This window comes from Scyliorhinus canicula, chromosome 3 (genome assembly GCF_902713615.1).
Source record: "Scyliorhinus canicula chromosome 3, sScyCan1.1, whole genome shotgun sequence".
Classification (NCBI taxonomy): domain Eukaryota; kingdom Metazoa; phylum Chordata; class Chondrichthyes; order Carcharhiniformes; family Scyliorhinidae; genus Scyliorhinus; species Scyliorhinus canicula.
The window spans coordinates 10,206,913-10,231,849 of NC_052148.1; the positions used below are offsets into that span (position 1 = coordinate 10,206,913).

Consider the following 24,937-nt stretch of genomic DNA (forward strand, 5'->3'; position numbering starts at 1 on the left):
GACAGGTACAGCACGGGGTTAGATACAGAGTAAATCTCCCTCTACACTGTCCCCATCAAACACTCCCAGGACAGGTACAGCACGGGGTTAGATACAGAGTAAATGTCCCTCTACACTGTCCCCATCAAACACTCCCAGGGCAGGTACATCACGGGGTTAGATGCTGAGTAAATCTCCCTCTACACTGTCCCATCAAACACTCCAGAGAAGATCGTGTACCCAGGACTGTTTCTACATTTTTCTGACCTTTCGTATCCAGCTCCACGCTCCTTGCCTCAGCTTCCTGGAGTTTTGTTTGCATCGCCTCTTTTTCATCTTCGGTCAATTGGACCAGCAATTGGAGTCTGTCAATTTCCTTCTTGAAATCAGATCCTTCAAGCTGCTCCTTTAGTTCTTTGACCTAAAGGCAAACAGGCTCTTCATTATAAACATAGGAATACAGTAATGTTGCATTTCTGCCCAACCGCTCGGGTTCTATTGTTCACTCTTGAGGCAACCGCCCCAATGAGAGATAGCCACCAAAGTCCCAAATCCCCTCATCCCGCTATCCAATAGAATCTCCAACATGGGGATGGATTGCCTGGTAACTCTGCAAGTGAATTCCTGAAGTCATATAGAGCCTGTTACATCATCAGGGCATTCCAAAGTGGGACAAAGCCAAGAAATTAGTGAAAATGCAGTTACTCTGGTGGGTTAGGCAAAAGTAGCAGCTATTTTGTGCATGGCATAATCGCCTGAGCAGCAATGAGAAAAAGGAGCAGTTTCCTGATACAGTACATTGTAGTACCAATGGGATAAAGTTATCTCCGATTTAGTATCACATAATGAAGCAGGGTTAATTAGTACTGTCATAGCAAAAGATCCATTGGGTAATAGTGATCATAATACATTTGAATTCCGACATACTCCAATCACAAACATGAATCTTAAACTTAAACAAAGCCAGTTACATAGGCATGCATGGAGAACTGGCTTAAGTTGATTGGGTAAATCCTGAACCCACCAATCCCCGTCCACCCTGAACCAACCAATCCCTCTCCATCCTGAACCCACCAATCCCCGTCCACCCTGAACCCACCAATCCCCGTCCACCCTGAACCCACCAATCCCCGTCCACCCTGAACCCACCAATCCCCGTCCACCCTGAACCCACCAATCCCTCTCCATCCTGAACCCACCAATCCCCGTCCATCCTGAACCCACCAATCCCCGTCCATCCTGAACCCACCAATCCCCGTCCACCCTGAACCCACCAATCCCTCTCCACCCTGAACCCACCAATCCCCGTCCATCCTGAACCCACCAATCCCCGTCCATCCTGAACCCACCAATCCCCATCCATCCTGAACCCACCAATCCCTCGCCATCCTGAACCCACCAATCCCCGTCCACCCTGAACCAACCAATCCCTCTCCATCCTGAACCCACCAATCCCTGTCCATCCTGAACCCACCAATCCCCGTCCATCCTGAACCCACCAATCCCTCTCCACCCTGAACCAACCAATCCCCGTCCATCCTGAACCCACTAATCCCTCTCCATCCTGAACCCACCAATCCCCATCCATCCTGAACCCACCAATCCCTCTCCATCCTGAACCCACCAATCCCTCTCCATCCTGAACCCACCAATCCCCGTCCATCCTGAACCCACCAATCCCGATCCATCCTGAACCCACCAATCCCCGTCCATCCTGAACCCACCAATCCCCGTCCATCCTGAACCCACCAATCCCCGTCCATCCTGAACCCACCAATCCCCGTCCATCCTGAACCCACCAATCCCCGTCCATCCTGAACCCACCAATCCCCGTCCATCCTGAACACACCAATCCCTCTCCATCCTGAACCCACCAATCCCTCCCCATCCTGAACCCACCAATCCCCTCTCCATCCTGAACCCACCAATCCCTCTCCATCCTGAACCCACCAATCCCCGTCCATCCTGAACCCACCAATCCCTCTCCATCCTGAACCCACCAATCCCTCTCCATCCTGAACACACCAATCCCTCTCCATCCTGAACCCACCAATCCCTCTCCATCCTGAACCCACCAATCCCCGTCCATCCTGAACCCACCAATCCCTCTCCATCCTGAACCCACCAATCCCCGTCCATCCTGATCCCACCAATCCCTCTCCACCCTGAACCCACCAATCCCCGTCCATCCTGAACCCACCAATCCCCGTCCATCCTGAACCCACCAATCCCCGTCCATCCTGAACCCACCAATCCCTCCCCATCCTGAACCCACCAATCCCCGTCCATCCTGAACCCACCAATCCCCGTCCATCCTGAACCCTCCAACCAGCTCCATCCTGAACCCACCAATCCCCGTCCACCCTGAACCCACCAATCCCCGTCCATCCCGAACCCACCAATCCCTTCCATCCTGAACCCACCAATCCCTCTCCATCCTGAACCCACCAATCCCTCTCCATCCTGAACCCACCAATCCCTATCCATCCTGAACCCACCAATCCCCGTCCATCCTGAACCCACCAATCCCCGTCCATCCTGAACCCACCAATCCCCGTCCATCCTGAACCCACCAATCCCTCTCCATCCTGAACCCACCAATCCCCATCCATCCTGAACCCACCAATCCCCGTCCATCCTGAACCCACCAATCCCCGTCCATCCTGAACCCACCAATCCCTCTCCATCCTGAACCCACCAATCCCCGTCCATCCTGAACCCACCAATCCCTCTCCATCCTGAACCCACCAATCCCCGTCCATCCTGAACCCACCAATCCCGTCCATCCTGAACCCACCAATCCCCGTCCATCCTGAACCCACCAATCCCCATCCATCCTGAACCCACCAATCCCCATCCATCCTGAACCCACCAATCCCCGCCCATCCTGAACCCACCAATCCCTCTCCATCCTGAACCCACCAATCCCCGTCTATCCTGAACCCACCAATCCCCGTCCATCCTGAACCCACCAATCCCTCTCCATCCTGAACCCACCAATCCCCATCCATCCTGAACCCACCAATCCCCGCCCATCCTGAACCCACCAATCCCTCTCCATCCTGAACCCACCAATCCCCGTCTATCCTGAACCCACCAATCCCGTCCATCCTGAACCCACCAATCCCTCTCCATCCTGAACCCACCAATCCCCATCCATCCTGAACCCACCAATCCCTCTCCATCCTGAACCCACCAATCCCTCTCCATCCTGAACCCACCAATCCCCGTCCATCCTGAACCCACCAATCCCCGTCCATCCTGAACCCACCAATCCCTGTCCATCCTGAACCCACCAATCCCTCCCCATCCTGAACCCACCAATCCCTCTCCATCCTGAACCCACCAATCCCTCTCCATTCTGAACCCACCAATCCCTGTCCATCCTGAACCCACCAATCCCTCCCCATCCTGAACCCACCAATCCCTCCCCATCCTGAACCCACCAATCCCCATCCATCCTGAACCCACCAATCCCCGTCCACCCTGAACCCACCAATCCCCGTCCACCCTGAACCCACCAATCCCCGTCCATCCTGAACCCACCAATCCCTCTCCATCCTGAACCCACCAATCCCTCCCCATCCTGAACCCACCAATCCCTCTCCATCCTGAACCCACCAATCCCTCTCCATCCTGAACCCACCAATCTCTCTCCATCCTGAACCCACCAATCCCTCCCCATCCTGAACCCACCAATCTCTCTCCATCCTGAACCGCACAGACAGTGACCCAAGCCAGGAATCAAACCTGGGACCCTGAAGCTGTGAAGCAACTGTGCTAACCCTTTCTACCTTGCTGCACACAATGGTGGAGTGACCCTGAGTACCCGTAGGTGGATTTCCTGCCTCTGGAGCAGTTGAGTTGTGTCATGGCGTGGATGCAGTGAGTTGAAGCACTATCCCTCCCCTCCCCTCTCCCGTTGCTTTGGTGTACCTGTTGTTGGTGTTGGAATCTTTCGTCCTCCAAGGTCCTTGTAGCACTGGCCATTTCTTCCATGGCTTTGAGAAGCTGGGTGCTTGGAATTACGTTTTCCAGGAGGATCATGCTCTGTCGATTTGCTTCCAGCTTTTGCACGCACATCTGTGGTCAAGGAGCAGGGAGGTTAAAGGGGAAAGAGGGGGAAGAGAGAGAAAAGGATCTTTCTTTAAAATAATCATTCCCTGAATTAGAAAGACCTTCTGCTCGCATGTTGTGACTCTGCCTCCCTTATGCTCCCCTGCACACACACATGGAAATATCCGACACTCTGTGGAAAGGTGTCTAATGTGGGGCATCAATACCAGTCGAGTCCAGCTTGGCCGAATGGCCTGATTGAGTACTGTAACTTCTCTGTAATTCTAGAAACACACTGCAGGTGAAGCAAGTGAACAATTTGTTCTCAACCAGGATTGGATTTCTCCGGTCATTGGGATTCCCAGTGGCGTGAGGTGGTTTCAATCCCATTGACAAGCAGCGGGAAGAGAGAATCCTCCGTCAAGGAACAACGCGCCACCCAGAAACTCACGGCTGGGGGAACGGGAGAATCCAGCCCAAGATTCCAGGTAACGCACCCCCGTTAAAGAGCAAACTGGATAGGAATGATTACACAAAAGCGATTGTGATCATTATGCTGGGGTTGTAGCTTTCAGACTCAGATCTAGCAGCGGGATCTCTATTCTCTCCCAGCCACAGCCACGCCAGTGTCTGTTGACCAGCTGGAGGTCTTTGCCGACCCTCTGGCGTCAGTTCACCTTGGGTCACCCTCTTCTCCTACGTCCAGTGGGGGCTCACTGCCTGCTCTGATGGGCAGGCCACAGTGACAGACATTGAGTAACGTGGTCAAACCAGCTGGGCCGTCCTCTGCAAATGACGGATAAAGCTGGAGTTTGTTCTTAGCGTTTTTAGTGTTTGGTATAAGGTCGCTCTAGTGGGGGCCTAGAATCATAGAACATAGAACATAGAACAGTACAGCACAGAACAGGCCCTTCAGCCCTCGATGTTGTGCCGAGCAATGATCACCCTATTTAAACCCACGTAACCCGTATCCCAACAATCCCCCCATTAACCTTACACTACGGGCAATTTAGAATGGCCAATCCACCTAACCCGCACATCTTTGGACTGTGGGAGGAAACCGGAGCACCCGGAGGAAACCCACGCACACACAGGGAGGACGTGCAGACTCCACACAGACAGTGACCCAGCCGGGAATCGAACCTGGGACCCTGGAGCTGTGAAGCATTGATGCTAACCACCATGCTACCGTGAGGCCCCTTCAAAGGCACCTGGTATCAAAGGCGTCCAGATTCCCTTCGAAGCAGCTTTTCAGCTTCCAACTTCCACAAGTGTAAAGGAGAGTGGAGAGCACATGTGGACTGTGGTAGTCACCACTGTTGTATTGTATACTGCATACAAGGGTATTACGGTAAGGCCCCTGTATTACAGATACGTGGGTTGGTCCCTGCCTACTGGCTCCGCCCAGTAGGCGGAGTATAAATGTGTGGGCTCTCCGAGCTGCAGCCATTTCAGCAGCAGCTGTGGGAGGCTCCACATCTCTGCGTAATAAAGCCTCGATTACACTCTACTCTCGTCTCGTTGTAATTGATAGTGCATCAATTTATTAGGCAGAGATTTTAAAACGATGGATCTCCGCATCAAGCGTGATCACCTTTAGCTGCACCCTCAAGCAGACAACGCCAAGTCGGCCTTCGCACATTGGCTAGCTCGTTTTGAAGCCTACATCGGATCGGCGACTGAACTACACTCAGAGGCACAGAAGCTCCAGATCCTTTACACACGGCTGAGCTCCGACATCTTCCCCCTCATCCGGGGCACACTGACATACGCTGAGGCCATGGCGCTACTGAAGGAGAACTACGCTCAGTAGACCAACAAAATCTACGACAGGCACCTCCTGTCCACGCGGCATCAACTCCCCGGTGAGTTTGTGGAAGATTCTGGTGTGCCCTGCACGCCCTGGCGAGAGACTGCGATTGCCAGGCCATTTCGGCCACTGAACATTCTGACCTGCTACTTAGAGACGCGTTCGTAAAGGCATAGAGTCGGCCTACATCCGCCAGCGACACTTCGAAGCGGCTACCCTCAACCTCGCGGTGACCAATAAACTAGCTCTCTCGCTCACGGTCATCTCGCGCAATATTCAAGCGTATGCCCCTGACCGCACGGCCCACCCCTCCTGGGCAACATGGACCCCGCCGGCGAACACCCTACCGTGCACCCCGTCAGCGACCGCCCCCAGGCAACCCCAGGCCTGCGCCGCGCGGCAATCACACAACCGCGGGGGACCCAAGTGTTACTTCTGCGGACAGTCAGAGCACCCCCGACAATGCTACCCGGCACGGAGCGCGCTCTGCAAGGCCTGCGGGAAGAAAGGACATTTCGCTGCTGGGTGCCAGGCCAGCTCGGTCGCCGCCGTTGCCCCCGCGCCCCCCCATGTGCAACCCCGGGCGCCGCCATCTTCCTCCTTGCCTCACACGTGCGACCCGCGGGCGCCACCATCTTGCCCGCCCCAGGACACGTGCGGCCCGTGGGCGCCGCCATCTTCCCCGCCTCAGAATACCTGCTCGTCGGACACCTCATTGGGCCGCTCATCACCTGCAACCGCCGCCGACCAGCCACGCCTGGCCTCCATCACGATCGACCAGTCCCGACCGCACAACCTCACGACCGTGTTGACGACGGTGAAGATCGACGGCACAAGATTTCCTGCCTTCTGGACTCCGGGAGCACTGAGAGCTTCATCCATCCCGATACGGTAAGACGCTGCTCCCTCACGGTCCACCCCACCAACCAGAGAATCTCCCTGGCCTCCGGACCCCACTCCGTGGCGATCCGGGGGTACTGCATCGCCACCCTCACCATCCAGGGTGTAGAGTTCAGCGGCTTCCACCTCTACGTCATCCCCAACCTCTGCGCTGCCTTGTTACTCGGCCTGGACTTCCAGTGCAACCTCCAGAGCCTAACCCTGAAATTCGGCAGGCCCCCCCCCCCTCACTGTGTGCGGCCTTGCGACCCTAAAGGTCGACCCACCTTCCCTGTTTGCAACCTCACCCCAGATTGCAAAACCGTCGCCACCAGGAGCAGGCGGTACAACGCCCGGGACAGGACCTTCATCAGGTCTGAGGTCCAGCGGCTGCTGCGGAAAGGTATTATCGAGGCCATCAACAGCCCCTGGAGAGCCCACGTGGTAGTGGTAAAAACTGGGGAGAAAAACAGGATGGTCGTTGCCTCCAGTCAGACCATCAATCGGTACACGCAGCTCGACGCGTACCCCCTCCCCCGCATATCTGACATGGTCAATCAGATTGCACAGTACCGGGCCTTCTCTACAGAGGACCTAAAATCCGCCTACCACCAGCTCCCCATTCGCAAGGCGGACCGCCCGTACACCGCATTTGAAGCGGACGGCCGACTTTACCATTTCCTTAGGGTTCCCTTCGGCATCACTAACGGGGTCTCGATCTTCCAACGGGAGATAGACCGAATGGTTGACCGGTACGGACTACGGGCCACTTTCCCGTACCTGGATAACATCACCATCTGCAGCCACGACCAGCAGGACCATGACGCCAAACTTTCTAAATTCCTCCACACCGCCAAACTCCTTAACTTAACCTACAACAAGGAGAAGTGAGTGTTCAGCACGGACCGATTAGCCATCCTCGGCTATGTGGTCCAGAACGGAGTTCTGGGGCCCGGCCCCGATCGCATGAGCCCCTTCATGGAACTCCCCCTCCCACACTGCCCCATGGCCCTCAAACAATGCCTGGGGTTCTTTTCGTGCTACGCCCAGTGGATCCCTAACTATGCGGACAAGGCCCACCCACTCATTCAATCCACCGCTTTCCCACTGACGGCCGAGGCTCACCAGGCATCATGGCCGACATCGCCAAGGCCGCGATGCATGCGGTCGATGAGACATTACCGCTCCAAGCCGAGAGCGATGCATCAAACGTAGCTCTGGCCGCCACCCTCAATCAGGCAGGCAGGCCCGTGGCATTCTTTACTCGCATCCTCCACGCCTCTGAAATTCGGCACTCCTCTGTCGAAAAGGAGGCCCAGGCCATCGTAGAAGCTGTGCGGCATTGGAGGCATTACCTGGCCGGCAGGAGATTCACTTTCCTCACTGACCAACGGTCGGTTGCCTTCATGTTTAACAACACACACCAGGTAAGATCAAAAATGAAGATCTTGAGATGGAGGATCGAGCTCTCCACCTACAATTATGAGATTTTGTATCGCCCCGGTAAGCTCAACGAACCCCCCGATGCCCATGTACCCGAGGTACATGTGCCAGCCTACAAGTGGACCGACTCCACACCCTGCACGACGATCTCTGTCACCCAGGGGTAACCCGCTTTTATCACTTCATAAAGGCCCGCAATCTGCCCTACTCCATCGAGGAAATCAGGGCGATCACCAGAGACTGCCAGATCTGCGCAGAGTGTAAACCGCACTTCTACCGGCCGGACCGTTCGCGCCTGGTGAAGGCCTCCCGCCCCTTTGAACGCCTCAGCTTGGACTTCAAAGGGCCCCTCCCCTCCACCGACTGCAACATATATTTTCTCAATGTGGTCGATGAGTACTCGAGATTCCCTTTCTCCATCCCATGCCCTGACATGACGTCTGCCACCGTCATCAAAGCCCTCAACACCATCTTCGCTCTGTTCGGTTTCCCCGCCTACGTCCTCAGCGACCGGGGATTCTCATTTATGAGCGATGAGCTGCGCTAGTACCTGCGCAACAGGGGCATCGCCTCGAGCAGGACGACCAGCTACAACCCCTGGGGAAACGGGCAGGTGGAGTGGGAGAATGGGACGGTCTGGAAGGCCGTCAAGCTGGCCCTACGGTCCAGAAATCTCCCGGCCTCCCGCTGGCAGGAGGTCCTCCCGGACACCCTTCACTCCATTCGGTCACTCCTGTGCACTGTGACTAATGAAACTCCCCATGAACAGCTCTTTGCCTCCCCAGGAAGTCCACCTCCGGGGTTTCACTCCCGACATGGCTGGCAGCTCCAGGACCCGTTCTCCTCTGTAAACACGTGCGGCTACACAAGGCGGACCCATTGGTTGAGAGGGTACAGCTACTCCACACGAACCCGCAGTACGCTTACCCCGACGGCTGCCAAGACACAGTCTCCCTCCGGGACCTGGCACCAGCTGGGTCCCCACGCACCCCCCCCCCTCTGTCCCGGCACCACCCTCCCTTCCCCCGGCGCCCCCCGCCACAGCCCCCGCTCCAGGACGATCCACCCTCCCCTTGGTCCCACCCGTGGATGAAAATGAGGTCAACATGCTCCCGGAGTCTCCAACGACCGAACCAACGCCGGCATCAACACCGCACCTGTGGCACTCGCAACGGCGGATCAAGGCGCCCGACTGTCTAAACTTGTAGACTCTTTCAAAATTTTCCACATTGCCTCATCTTACTGAATTTGTCTTCACACATATGGACTAACTGTCTGAGCTGGAAGGCCCGGAATTAGGCCTCAGGCCTCATCATTATTCATCGAGCTAATATGGAGGTTAATAAATATCAGGCTATTTGCCTCTCCAGCAGTGACTCAAAATTAAGTAAGACCTGGAGATGGAAGTAGGGCTTCACGTGAGGGGGCCCTGGTCAGCAGTGTTGTGAAGTCTGGAGGAGCATTACTATTTATAATGAGTGACGGGAAACAGAGGGCACTCGGCTCCTGTGATAGTCGGTTGAGTAAAATGAGGCCTAAACCAGGCTTTGTTCCCTCGACAACGGGCCTGATGCCTGTCTGACCATCCTCACCCCCGCCCCTGCCCCCACTCCCACCTCCAATACTGCTTTGACGTGGGTAAAGTTAACCCTCAGGCATTCAGGAAAATACTGGTCTAAATGAGGCCTAACCAGCTGCTTTTGAAGGCCGCCAGCAGCAAGGTCAGTTCTGTTTAGGCTCCACATTAAAACCACTGGCTCATTGGTGGCCACTACCCTCCTGATGTCAGCTCACACCCCTGCCTCCCTTTCAGGGACAACCAGTCAGACTCATGGATCCTTTTACTGACATCGGCATTTGTTGTCCTCGATTTGGAAATGGAATATAAATTCTCAAAAGACCATGGTGGGATTTGAAATCATGCTTTCTGGGTTATTCATAACATTCGACTGCGCTCCCGGAATCAATGTGGTAACTTTCTCTGTGCTTCCGTGGCTGTGCCGCACAGCTGGAATATCTGGTACAGATGTGTACAGATGGCGATTCCAGAACTCGACGTGCAGCAATTGGGAAGGTCTGATTCCAGGCTCCCTGCCCTCACAGTTCCTTTACCTGATGCGCGTAGCCCTCAGCCAGCTGGCGAAGGCTTTGCTCCAGTTCCAGATGTTCCCTGAGCTCCTCGTATTCGCGGGTCACCATCGAGGAGACTGAGGTGGGAAGAAAAGGGGGAAGCGTTAGCCTAGTTATTGTTTAGGGCTCTCTTATATCTGGGGTTATGGGGAAAGGGGAGGAGGCAGTGGCAGATCGGTCTCGGGTCACTGTCTGTGCGGAGTCTGCACGTTCTCCCCGTGACTGCGTGGGTTTCCTCCGGGGGATCCGGTGTCCTCCCACAGTAACGTGCAGGTTAGGTGGATTGGCCAGGATAAATTGCCGCTTAGTGTCTAAAGATCAGCAGGTTGGGTGGGGTTGTGAAGATAGGGCGGGGGACTAGGCCTGGGTCGGGTGCTTTTTCAGAGGGTCGGTGCAGACCTGATGGGCTGAATGGCCTTCTTCTGCACTGCAGGAATTCTACGGATTCATTGACTAGCTCAGCCACAGAGATAGCAGCAGCACAATGGGCCAAATGGCTTCCCTTCTGGGATTCTACACTGATTGCAAAGAATTTTGCATTGGTGCAGGTATTGCGAAGAGAGGTGCCTGGAGTCGGCGAGGGGGAATTAAGGATCAAGGTAAATCCCGCATGGTCAGCGAGGAGCTGTGCTTAGGTAGAGGCACTGGTTGGGGAACTGACACAGTAGTGATGCAGCTGGAATCTCAGCCCTGTGCTCATGTCAAGTAAAGCTCCCTGCTCCATGTATCCGCTGGTCAAATTAGTCCTTAATTATCAAGGGGGGGGGGCTGAAGAGAGACAGACAGAGTCAGAAAGAGAGAAGGAGAGAAAGAGCATAACAGTGAGGGAAACAGTGCAGGAGAAAAGAGAGGGACAGAGAGGAAAACAGAGAGAAACAGGGAGGTAGGGGGAGAAAGAGAAAGAAAGAAAGGAATAGAGCAAAGAAAAACCATTCACAAGACCAACAGGAACCACACAGCCCACCGACTCTGCTCTGTTATTGAATACAATCATGACTGATTTTGGGCTTTAGTTGAGATTCAATTACATTTCCCTCCACCCCGTTCCCTATATCCCTTAATTTGCTGAGAAACCGAAGGTCTATCTCCACCTTAAATATATTCAGTGATGGAGAACGAACAACCCTCTGGGGTTGAGCATTTCAAACATTCACAACCCTTTGAGTTATCCATGACGATGGCGATAATACAGACTATGTACAGACATACTGAACTTTTAAATGTGGTTTCAAAAATGAACATACAAGCAAAAGATGGCCCAGGATGTAAATTCAGTCAATAGCAGAATTGCTGGTGATGACACGAAGAGAGAGACACAATGGAATCACACGCTATTTCCAGACAAGGACAGATCAATCGCTCAAAAGCTACACAGAAATGAACTGCCACCTCCTGTGGAGACAATGGGGGCGATTCTCCAATCCGTGCGCTGGGCCGGAGAATTGGAGCAACCGCTCCAGGACGCCCCGACACCGGCGCGCGATTCTCTGAGGTGTGGAGAATCAGCGCCATTTGCGCCAGCGTGTTTGCCGTGGGGCCGTCCGCGGGCTGCAGGAATCGGCGGGGCCTCCGATTTTCCGGCCCGAATGGGCCGAGCGGCCACTCCAATACAACAGAGTCCCGCCGGCGCCGTTCATCCCTGGTTGCTGCCGGCGGGAACCCTGTGAGAATGGTCGGGGGACCCTGTGGAGTGGGGGGAGTGGGGCTCCTTCACCAGGGGGCCCCCGAAGGGGTCTGGCCCGCGATTGGCGCCCACCGATCTGTCGGCGGGCCTCCTTTCCTTTGCCAGCAATCTTATCGCTCTGCGCCATTGTTGTGTGGGGCGGCCTGGGGGAGGACGGCTACTGCGCATGCGTTAGCTGGCGCCTGCCCAACTGCGCATGCGCGGGACCCAAGGCTCCGCGTCTTTTACGTGGCGCCGGGTCTCCGACGCTGCGCCGAGGCCCCGCCCCTGCAAATCACGCCACGCCCCTGCCAGCCCCACGGAGACCCCAGAATAGGGGTCTGGGAATGGGCGCCGACGCCGGAGTAAAACATTCCGGTTTTTACACTTAGAATCCCGTTGGGAGAATCGCGCCCAATGTGAGCCGATAATCATCTCGGTGGAAATGATATCGTGTGAGCAAGGCCCCCGATTGGTTTGTGTACTTTTGGCTTCCAGGAATATGCAAAGACTTGGAGAAAACCCAACTGCAAAGCTTGATCTTGTTGACTATTGCTGGGTGTGCCCGAGTAGGTGACACAGGAGGAGAGACATGAGTAGTAGACACGTACAGGTGACTCTCTCCGATAACTGAAGCGAGCCGCAGGTGAAACAGAAACAGGGCCACTTCCCAGCCAAACCGCAGAACACTCAGATCCTGAAACCGACTATTCGCCTGCTGAAGTCAGCACTACTGAAATCACAAATCACAGCAACTGCAATATTCCACCATTTCCTCTTCACAGAAAAGTCAGGAGACGGATTGGTATCTATTTAAAACTTTTTTTTGTTTCATTTCTCATTTCTGATCTGTGTGAATGCGTTTTACCATTTTCTCGCATTTAGTAATTAATAAGCTCATGATTTCTTTAACTCAAGAAGGTTTGGTTAAATTGTCTCCTTTTAAAACATCAGTATTGGGTTGGGAAGATGTATCCGCGTGAGGAAGGGATCCCTTTTTAAATTCAACTTGTTGTGACTGACCGAGGGGGTTGAATGAAGTGAGGGAGCCATTTCGCCCCTCCTCACCCATGATAACAAGTTTGGGGAATCTCGCCTGGGGACTGGTTATAACAGAGTGAAGCCACCTCATCTCGATCGTATCCCGAGACTGGGCGTTCTCATAAACTAGCAGAAACAATCTCTCGGCATTTACCCATGTGAATCTTGTATGTTTCAGCGAGTTCGCCCCTCATTCTTCTGAATTCCAGACTCAATTTACTCAACCTCTCATCATAGGACAACTCTCTCATCCCATTGACTAACCCAGCGAATCTTCCTTGTACCGTCTCCAAGGCTGGTAGATCCTTTCTTAAATAATAATAACAATTTTTATTGTCACAAGCAGGCTTACATTAACACTGCAATGAAGTTACTGTGAAAAGCCCCTCGTCGCTGCACTCCGGCGCCTGTTCGGGTACACAGATGGAGAATTCAAAATGTCCAAATTACCTAACAGCACATCTTTCAGGACTTGTGGGAGGAATCCGGAGCACCCGGAGGAAACCCACGCAGACACGGAGAGAACGTGTAGACTCCCCACACAGTGACCCAGCCGAGAATCGAACCTGGGACTCTGGTGCTGTGATCCCACAGTGCTAACCACTGTGCTACTGTGCTGCTAACGTGGGGACCAAAACTGCCCCCAGTATTCCTGATGTGGCCTCACCAAAACCCTGTGCAACGTGCCATTTGCCTTCCAAATTGCTTGCTGTGCCTGATGCTAACTTTCTGAGCTCCTTGTACAAGCACATCCAAGACTCTTTGAACAGCAACATTTACAAGTTTCTCACCTTTAAAAAACAATTCTGCTTTTTTATTCTTACGACCCAAGTGAATAATTTTTCACTTACATTATACTTCATCTGCCATCTTGCTGCCCACTCGCTTAACCTGTCTGTATCTCTTTGTGTCCTCCCCTTGCCACCCAGCTTTGTATCATCAGACAGAGAGAAAAACTAAAAGAGAAAAATGCAGAGACAGAGAGAAAGAGAGGGAGAGTGATAGAGTGAGAGAGAGAAAGTGAGCCCCAGACAGAGACAGATCGATAATCAGAAAAGGTTTTAGCCGAGGTGGGGTGAGAGGCAAAGTTCACACACTAACCATGATCGCACGGAAATCATTACGGAAATAACGGGCAGAATTCTCCTGCTGTTCGTTGGCGGCGGTTTTCTTTGGCGGAGTGGGGTGACTTCAATGGCTACTCCCATTGATACGGGCGGGAATGAAGAATCCCGTTGCCAGTGAATGGCGCACCGTCTCCCACTGCCGAGAAATACTCAGCTGGAGAATCCCGCCCAACATTCCTACCGTCAATGCAATGAGATTATCACCTGTGTTGATTTGTTGTAGATTCTTGTTCTGCCTCTCCAGGGCTTTTTGCAGATCCATCTTCTCAGCGTGTTCCTCCTCCACCTACAATGTGTCATTGGGTGACCAATCAGAAAGAGATCTTTACACTATAAACACCAGTGGAACTTTAATGAACCGGAATAAGCGATTGGTCCAGGAATTGCCAAAGATTCCCCTGGTGATGTCCCACAGCACCAGCACAATGGGCCGAATAGCTTCCTGCTGCACTGTAAGGTTCTATGATTCAATAATGCTGGCCTCTGAGTACTGGGTGAACTGCACCCAGACAACCTACCTTAACCCACCTCAACCGCGTTCCCCTCCCTCCCAAAGATAGACATTGCATTTCCATTCTGCCTTCCCAAACTGCAGGACGTTCCAAAGCACTTTGTGAAGTGTTATCACTGTTGCAATGCAGGCAAAGCATTGCAACCACCGTGTGCACAGCAAGATCCCGCAAACAGTAATGCAATAAAACGTCAGCTTCTCTGTTTTTCAATGACTTTGGTTGAGGGATAAAAATGAAATGAAATGAAATGAAAATCGCTTAGTGTCACGAGTAGGCTTCAATGAAGTTACTGTGAAAAGCCCCTAGTCGCCACATTCCGGCGTCTGTCCGGGGAGGCTGGTACGGGAATCGAACCGTGCTGCTGGCCTGTTTTGTCTGCTTTAAAAGCCAGCGATTTAGCCCAGTGAGCTAAACCAGCCCCTCTAAATGAGCTTGGACATCGGGAAGTCCTCACTGAAATAGTGCAACAGGATCTTTAATACCCAGCTCAGTGGGAAGATGGGGGCCTTGGTTGAATACCTCGTCTTGAAGGCAGGTGATTGGTGCAGAAGCCCTGCACTACTGCACTGGGAGGTGCCAGACTGGGTTATGGATTCCGGTCATGGGCATTGAATCCACAATCTCGTAACTGAGAGACAGAATTACTCCCCACTCCTACCCGGCATCAACTCACCCAAGGCAAATAGTGACTGACTGCTCTGAGAATTGTTACAGTATTCCGACTATTGTGTTAGTCCAAATCTAGTTACAACTTTGGGAGTATGGCAAGGTACAGAACCTCCAGAGATTCCACCCTCAACCTGATCATCCAGATTACTAGTGGAGAAGATTATTTCCACCCATCCTGATCCCTCTATTTAACCAGAGATATGAGATTCTCCATCTCCTGGTTAATATCCCCACTCTGAATAAAAGAGACAATAAAGGTGTGTCAGGGTTCAATTTTCTCGTTCCATTGCCTTGCACAATTAGCTCCTCATGGACAGTTAGTTAGTTGCGTCTGCCTGGGTGTTAATTACAGCTGCCAATCTGAAGGGTTTAGTGAATTGGGATTCCATCCACTGAGATTCTACCCAATGCACATGAATGGGAAGAATGTTCATTCACTGAGCTCCTCCTATACAATGGGATAAATGAGAAGGAGTTTGTTCATTAGGATTCTGTACAATGTGGATGAATGGGAAAGGGTTAGGGATGTGAAAGAGTTTGGGTCCATTGGGATTCTGTTCAATGGGAATGAATGGAAAGAGGTTTGGGACCATTGGGATTCTGTACAATGGGAGTGAATGGGAAGGGGTTTGGGTCCATCGGGATTCTGAACAATGGGAGTGAATGGGAAGGGTTTAGGTCCATTGGGATTTTATACAATGGGAGTGAATGGGAAGGGGTTTGTGTCCATTTGGATTCTGTACAATGGGAGTGAATGGGAAGGGGTTTGGGTCCATTGGAATTTTATACAATGGGAGTGAATGGGAAGGGGTTTGTGTCCATTGGGATTCTGAACAATGGGAGTGAATAGGAAGGGGTTTGGGTCCACTGGGTTTCAGTACATTGGGAGTGAATGGGAAAGGGTTTGGGTCCATTGAGATTCTGTACAATGGGAGTGAATGGGATAGGGTTTGGGCCCATTGGGCTTGTGTACAATAGTGATGAATTGGAAGGGGATTTTATCCATTGGGATTGTATGCAATGGGAGTGAATGGGAAAGGATTTGGGTCCATTAGAATTGTGTACAATGAGAGAAAATGGGAACTGATTTGGTCCATCGGGATTGTGTACAATGGGAATGAATGAGAAGGGCTTTGGGTCCATAGAATTCCTACTGTGCAGAACGAGGGCATTCAGCCCAACAAGTCTGCACCAACCCTCCAAACGAGCACACTACCTAGATCAACTCCCCCCGCCCTATCTCCGTAACGCTGAACATTAATCATGGCCAATCCACCTAACCTGCTCATCTTTGCAGAGTAATGGACAATTTAGCACGGCCGATCCACCTAACCTGCTCATCTTTGGACTGTGGGAGGAAACCGGAGCACCCGGAGGAAACCCATGCAGACACGGGGAGAACGTGCAGACTCTGCACTGACAGTGACCCAAGGCCAGAATCAAACCTGGGTCCCTGGCGCTGTGATGCAGCAATGTTCACCACTGTGGGGTTTTGTATAATCAGAGTGAATGGGAAGGGGTTTAGGTCAATTGTTATTCTGTACAGTGGGAGTGAATGGGAAGGGATTTGGATCCATTGTATTGTGTACAGTGGGAGTGAATGGGAAGGGATTTGGATCCATTGTATTGTGTACAATGGGAGTGAATGGGACTGGATTTGGATCCATTGTATTCTGTACAATGGGAGTGAATGGGACTGGATTTGGGTCCATTGTATTCTGTACAATGGGAGTGAATGGGACTGGATTTGGATCCATTGTATTGTGTACAATGGGAGTGAATGGGACTGGATTTGGATCCATTGTATTGTGTACAATGGGAGTGAATGGGAAGGGATTTGGATCCATTGTATTGTGTACAATGGGAGTAAATGGGACTGGATTTGGATCCATTGTATTGTGTACAATAGGAGTGAATGGGACTGGATTTGGATCCATTGTATTCTGTACAATGGGAGTGAATGGGACTGGATTTGGATCCATTGTATTGTGTACAATGGGAGTAAATGGGACTGGATTTGGATCCATTGTATTGTGTACAATGGGAGTGAATGGGACTGGATTTGGATCCATTGTATTCTGTACAATGGGAGTAAATGGGACTGGATTTGGATCCATTGTATTGTGTACAATGGGAGTGAATGGGAAGGGATTTGGATCCATTGTATTGTTTACAATGGGAGTGAATGGGACTGGATTTGGGTCCATTGGAATTCTGTAAAATGGGAGTGAATGGGGTCGGGATTTGGAACCATTAGGATTCTGTTCAATAGGCATGAATGGGAAGGGATTTGGGTCCATTGGGATTTGTACAGTGGGAGTGAATGGGAAGGGATTTGGGTCCATTGGGATTTGCACAGTGGGAATGAATGGGGAGGGATTTTGGTCCATTGGGATTTGTACAGTGGGAGAGAATGGGAAGGGATTTGGGTCCATTGGGATTTGTATAATGGGAGAGAATGGGGAGGGATTTGGGTCCATTGGGATTTGTACAGTGGGAGTGAATGGGAAGGGATTTGGGTCGATTGGGATTTGTATAGTGGGAGTGAATGGGAAGGGATTTGGGTCCATTGGGATTTGTATAGTGGGAGTGAATGGAAAGAGATTTGGATCGATTGGGATTTGTACAGTGGGAAAGAATGGGAAGGGATTTGGGTCCATTGGGATTCGTATAGTGGGAGTGAATGAGAAGGGATTTGGGTCCATTGGGGTTTGTATAGTGGGAGTGAATGGGAAGGGATTTGGATCGATTGGTATTTGTATAGTGGGAGTGAATGGGAAGGGATTTGGGTCCATTGGGATTTGTACAGTGGGAGTGAATGGGGAGGGATTTGGGTCCATTGGGATTTGTACAGTGGGAGTAAACGGGGAGGGATTTGGGTCCATTGGGATTTGTACAGTGGGAGTGAATGGGGAGGGATTTGGGTCCATTGGGATTTGTACAGTGGGAGTGAATGGGAAGGGATTTGGGTCCATTAGGATTTGTACAGTGGGAGTGAATGGGAAGGGATTTGGATCGATTGGGATTTGTACAGTGGGAGTGAATAGGAAGGGATTTGAGTTGATTAGGATTTGTACAGTGGTAGTGAATGGGAAGGGATTTGGGTCCATTGGGATTTGTACAGTGGGAATGAATGGGGAGGGATTTGGGTCCATTGGGATTTGTACAGTGGGAGTGAATGGGGAGGGATTTTGGTCCATTGGGATTTGTACAGTGGGAGTGAATGGAAAGAGATTTGGATCGATTGGGATTTGTACAGTGGGAAAGAATGGGAAGGGATTTGGGTCCATTGGGATTCGTATAGTGGGAGTGAATGAGAAGGGATTTGGGTCCATTGGGGTTTGTATAGTGGGAGTGAATGGGAAGGGATTTGGATCGATTGGTATTTGTATAGTGGGAGTGAATGGGAAGGGATTTGGGTCCATTGGGATTTGTACAGTGGGAGTGAATGGGGAGGGATTTGGGTCCATTGGGATTTGTACAGTGGGAGTAAACGGGGAGGGATTTGGGTCCATTGGGATTTGTACAGTGGGAGTGAATGGGGATGGATTTGGGTCCATTGGGATTTGTACAGTGGGAGTGAATGGGAAGGGATTTGGATCGATTGGGATTTGTACAGTGGGAGTGAATAGGAAGGGATTTGAGTTGATTAGGATTTGTACAGTGGTAGTGAATGGGAAGGGATTTGGGTCCATTGGGATTTGAACAGTGGGAATGAATGGGGAGGGATTTGGGTCCATTGGGATTTGTACAGTGGGAGTGAATGGGGAGGGATTTAGGTCCATTGGGATTTGTACAGTGGGAGAGAATGGGGAGGGATTTGGGTCCATTGGGATTTGTACAGTGGGAGTGAATGGGGAGGGATTTTGGTCCATTGGGATTTGTACAGTGGGAGTGAATGGGAAGGGATTTGGGTCCATTCGGATTTGTACAGTGGGAGTGAATGGGAAGGGATTTGGGTCGAAATGGGATTTGTACAGTGGAAGTGAATGGGGAGGGATTTGGGTCTATTGGGATTTGTACAGTGGGAGTGAATGGGGAGGGATTTTGGTCCATTGGGATTTGTACAGTGGGAGTGAATGGGAAGGGATTTGTACAGTGGGAGTGAATGGGAAGGGATTTGGGTCGATTGGGATTTGTACAGTGGAAGTGAATGGGGAGGGATTTTGGTCCATTGGGATTTGTACAGTGGGAGTGAATGGGAAGGGATTTGGGTCCATTGGGATTTGTACAGTGGGAGTGAATGGGAAGGGATTTGGGTCCATTGGGATTTGTACAGTGGGAGTGAATGGGAAGGGATTTGGATCGATTGGGATTTGTATAGTGGGAGTGAATGGGAAGGGATTTGGGTCCATTAGGATTTGTATAGTGGGAGTGAATGGGAAGGTATTTGAGTTGATTAGGATTTGTACAGTGGGAGTGAATGGGAAGGGATTTGAGTCCATTGGGATTTGTACAGTGGGAGTGAAAGGGGAGGGATTTGGGTCCATTGGGATTTGCACAGTGGGAGTAAATGGGGAGGGATTTCGGTCCATTGGGATTTGTATAGTGGGAGTGAATGGGAAGCGATTGGATTGATTGGAATTTGTACAGTGGGAGTGAATGGGAAGGGATTTGGGTCGATTAGGATTTGTATAGTGGGAGTGAATGGGAAGGGATTGGGGTCCATTAGGATTTGTATAGTTTGAGTGAATGGGAAGGGATTTGAGTTGATTAGGATTTGTACAGTGGGAGTGAATGGGAAGGGATTTGAGTCCATTGGGATTTGTACAGTGGGAGTGAATGGGAAGGGATTTGGGTCGATTGGGATTTGTATAGTGGGAGTGAATGGGAAGGGATTTGGATCGATTGGGATTTGTATAGTGGGAGTGAATGGGAAGGGATTTGGGTCCATTGGGATTTGTATAGTGGGAGTGAATGGGGAGGGATTTGGGTCCATTGGGAATTGTATAGTGGGAGTGAATGGGAAGGGATTTGGGTCCATTGGGATTTGTGCAGTGGGAGTGAATGGGGAGGGATTTGGGTCGATTGGGATTTGTACAGTGGGAGTGAAAGGGAAGGGATTTGGATCGATTGGGATTTGTATAGTGGGAGTGAATGGGAAGGGATTTGGATCGATTGGGATTTGTATAGTGGGAGTGAATGGGAAGGGATTTGGGTCCATTGGGATTTGTACAGTGGGAGTGAATGGGGAGGGATTTGGGTCTATTGGGATTTGTACAGTGGGAGTGAATGGGGAGGGATTTGGGTCCATTGGGATTTGTACAGTGGGAGTGAATGGGAAGGGATTTGGGTCCATTGGGATTTGTATAATGGGAGTGAATGGGGAGGGATTTGGAACCATTGGGATTTGTATAGTGGGAGTGAATGGGAAGGGATTTGGGTCCATTGGGATTTGTGCAGTGGGAGTGAATGGGGAGGGATTTGGATCGATTGGGATTTGTACAGTGGGAGTGAATGGGGAGGGATTTCAGTCGATTGGGATTTGTACAGTGGGAGTGAATGGGAAGGGATTTGGATCGATTGGTATTTGTATAGTGGGAGTGAATGGGGAGGGATTTGGGTCTATTGGGATTTGTACAGTGGGAGTGAATGGGGAGGGATTTGGGTCCATTGGGATTTGTACAGTGGGAGTGAATGGGGAGGGATTTGGGTCCATTGGGATTTGTATAGTGGGAGTGAATGGGGAGGGATTTGGATCGATTGGGATTTGTATAGTGGGAGTGAATGGGGAGGGATTTGGGTCTATTGGGATTTGTACAGTGGGAGTGAATGGGGAGGGATTTGGGTCCATTGGGATTTGTACAGTGGGAGTGAATGGGGAGGGATTTGGGTCCATTGGGATTTGTACAGTGGGAGTGAAAGGGAAGGGATTTGGGTCTATTGGGATTTGTACAGTGGGAGTGAATGGGAAGGGATTTGGGTCCATTGGGATTTGTACAGTGGGAGCGAATGGGAAGGGATTTGGATCGATTGGGATTTGTATAGTGGGAGTGAATGGGGAGGGATTTGGGTCTATTGGGATTTGTACAGTGGGAGTGAATGGGGAGGGATTTGGTTCCATTGGGATTTGTACAGTGGGAGTGAATGGGAAGGGATTTGGGTCCATTGGGATTTGTACAGTGGGAGTGAATGGGGAGGGATTTGGGTCCATTGGGATTTGTATAGTGGGAGTGAATGGGGAGGGATTTGGGTCCATTGGGATTTGTACAGTGGGAGTGAATGGGGAGGGATTTGGGTCCATTGGGATTTGTATAGTGGGAGTGAATGGGAAGGGATTTGGGTCCATTGGGGTTTGTATAGTGGGAGTGAATGGGGAGGGATTAGGATCCAGTGAAGTTCCGTATAATCAAAGGGAATGGGTAGGGGTTTAGGTCAATATGGATTCTCTACAATAGAAGTGAGTGGGAAGGGGGTTGGGTCCATTGGGATTGTGAGCAATGAGAGTTAACAGGATAAATCCCTTCCCATCCAGCAGAGGGCAGCAGAGCAGAGCTCCTGATCAGCTGTTCTGGGGAAATTTGCATACGTGCAGTCCGGTCAGCCTAAGTTGAAGGTGAACCTGCGAAGAAGACCCAAAGAGTTTGAGTGAAGTCAAGCATCCAGCAGAGGGCAGCAGAGCAGAGCTCATGATCAGCTGTTCTGGGGAAATTTGCATACGTGCAGTGCGGTCAGCCTAAGTTGAAGGTGAACCTGCGAAGAAGACCCAAGGAGTTTGAGTGAAGTCAAGCATCCAGCAGAGGGCAGCAGAGCAGAGCTCCTGATCAGCTGTTCTAGGGAAATCTGCATGCGTGCAGTGCGGTCAGCCTAAGTTGAAGGTGAACCTGCGAAGAAGACCCAAGGAGTTTGAGTGAAGTCAAGCATCCAGTAGAGGGCAGCAGAGCAGAGCTCCTGATCAGCTGTTCTGGGGAAATTTGCATACGTGCAGTGCGGTCAGCCTAAGTTGAAGGTGAACCTGCGAAGAAGACCCAAGGAGTTTGAGTGAAGTCAAGCATCCAGCAGAGGGCAGCAGAGCAGAGCTCCTGATCAGCTGTTCTGGGGATATTTGCATACGTGCAGTGCGGTCAGCCTAAGTTGAAGGTGGTTTGTGGAGGGGCTGTTGTCAAGAGATAGTTAAACCCGAAACCCCACGGTGGTTGGGAAGCGGGAGCAGGGGAGCAGGGACCTGTCGTGAAGGTGAGTGAGTGCCTTTAAATTTGCTTACCTTTCAGCGGGAGCAGGGTTTGTGGTAATATCAGGTAAGCTCTTCCTTTTTCTTTTTCTTGTGTTTTTTTAAATCTAGAGGTGATGTCAGGGAAGGCAGTGCAATGCTCCTCCTGCAGAATGTTTGAGGTGAGGGACGCCATCAGTGTCCCTGCTGATTTCATCTGTGGGAAGTGCACCCAACTCCAGCTCCTCAAAAACCGTGTTAGGGACCTGGAGCTTGAGCTGGATGAACTTCGGATCATTCGGGAGGCAGAGGGGGTCATAGATAGGAGCTTCAGGGAAGTAGTTACACCAAAGACTGGAGATAGATGGGTAACTGTAAGAGGGACTGGGAAGAAGCAGTCAGTGCAGGGACCCCCTGCGGTTGTTCCCCTGAGTAACAAGTATACCGTTTTGGATACTTGTGGGGGGGACAACTTACCAGGGGTAAGCCATGGGGTACGGGTCTCTGGCACGGAGTCTGTCCCTGTTTCTCAGAAGGGAAGGGGGGAAAGGAGTAGAACATTAGTAATTGGGGACTCAATAGTCAGGGGCACAGATAGGAGATTTTGTGGGAGCGAAAGGGACTCACGTTTGGTATGTTGCCTCCCAGGTGCAAGGGTACGTGATGTCTCGGATCGTGTTTTCAGGGTCCTTAAGGGGGAGGGGGAGCAGCCCCAAGTCGTAGTCCACATTGGCACTAACGACATAGGTAGGAAAGGGGACAAGGATGTCAGGCAGGCCTTTAGGGAGCTAGGATGGAAGCTCAGAGCGAGAACAAACAGAGTTGTTATCTCTGGGTTGTTGCCCGTGCCACGTGATAGTGAGATGAGGAATAGGGAGAGAGAGCAATTAAACACGTGGCTACAGGGATGGTGCAGGCGGGAGGGATTCAGATTTCTGGATAACTGGGGCTCCTTCTGGGGAAGGTGGGACCTCTATAGACAGGATGGTCTACATCTGAACCTGAGGGGCACCAATATCCTGGGGGGGAGATTTGTTAGTGCTCTTTGGGGGGGTTTAAACTAATTCAGCAGGGGCATGGGAACCTGGATTGTAATTTTGGGGTACGGGAGATTGAGAGTATAGAGGTCAGGAGCACAAATTTGACTTCGCAGGAGGGTGCCAGTGTTCAGGTAGGTGGTTTGAAGTGTGTCTACTTCAATGCCAGGAGTATACGAAATAAGGTAGGGGAACTGGCAGCATGGGTTGGTACCTGGGACTTCGATGTTGTGGCCATTTCAGAGACATGGATAGAGCAGGGACAGGAATGGTTGTTGCAGGTTCCGGGGTTTAGGTGTTTTAGTAAGGTCAGGGAAGGGGGCAAAAGAGGGGGAGGTGTGGCGCTGCTAGTCAAGGACAGTATTACGGTGGCGGAAAGGATGCTAGATGGGGACTCTTCTTCCGAGGTAGTATGGGCTGAGGTTAGAAACAGAAAAGGAGAGGTCACCCTGTTGGGAGTTTTCTATAGGCCACCTAACAGTTCTAGGGATGTAGAGGAAAGGATGGCGAAGATGATTCTGGAAAAGAGCGAAAGTAACAGGGTAGTTGTGATGGGAGACTTTAACTTTCCAAATATTGACTGGAAAAGATATAGTTCGAGTACATTAGATGGGTTGTTCTTTGTACAATGTGTGCAGGAGGGTTTCCTGACACAATATGTTGACAGGCCAACAAGAGGCGAGGCCACATTGGATTTGGTTTTGGGTAATGAACCAGGCCAGGTGTTAGATCTGGAGGTAGGTGAGCACTTTGGAAACAGTGACCACAATTCAGTGACCTTTACGTTAGTGATGGAAAGGGAGAAGTATACCCCGCAGGGCAAGAGTTATAGCTGGGGGAAGGGCAATTATGATGCCATTAGACATGACTTAGGATGTGTAGGTTGGAGAAGTAGGCTGCAAGGGTTCAGCACACTGGATATGTGGAGCTTGTTCAAGGAACAGCTATTGCATGTTCTTGATAAGTACGTACCAGTCAGGCAGGGAGGAAAGGGTCGAGCGAGGGAACCGTGGTTTACCAAAGAAGTGGAATCTCTTGTTAAGAGGAAGAAGGAGGCCTATGTGAAGATGAGGCGTGAAGTTTCAGTTGGGGCGCTTGATAGTTACAAGGAAGCGAGGAAGGATCTAAAGAGAGAGCTGAGACGAGCAAGGAGGGGACATGAGAAGTCTTTGGCAGGTAGGATCAAGGAAAACCCAAAAGCTTTCTATAGGTATGTCAGAAATAAAAGAATGACTAGGGTAAGAGTAGGGCCAGTCAAGGACAGTTGTGGGAAGTTGTGTGTGGAGGCTGAGGAGATAAGCGAGATACTAAATGAATACTTTTCGTCAGTATTCACTCAAGAAAAAGATAATATTGTGGAGGAGAATGCTGAGACCCAGGATATTAGAATAAATGGCATTGAGGTGCGTAGGGAAGAAGTGTTGGCAATTCTGGACAAGGT

At 51.3% G+C, this 24,937-nt stretch overlaps 1 protein-coding gene across 1 annotated transcript in view; it reads right to left on the bottom strand.

Moving 5' to 3' along the window:
* The window catches only part of LOC119963607 (shootin-1-like), a 33,717-nt gene that overhangs the window by 3,162 nt on the left and 5,618 nt on the right, over positions 1-24,937 (bottom strand). The window contains exons 3-6 of the mRNA XM_038792940.1: positions 14,333-14,414; positions 10,280-10,374; positions 3,916-4,062; positions 247-400 (exon numbers count right to left, since the gene is read on the bottom strand). Of these exons, the coding sequence (XP_038648868.1) occupies positions 247-400; positions 3,916-4,062; positions 10,280-10,374; positions 14,333-14,414 (478 nt within the window). The remainder of the gene's footprint in view (positions 1-246; positions 401-3,915; positions 4,063-10,279; positions 10,375-14,332; positions 14,415-24,937) is intronic.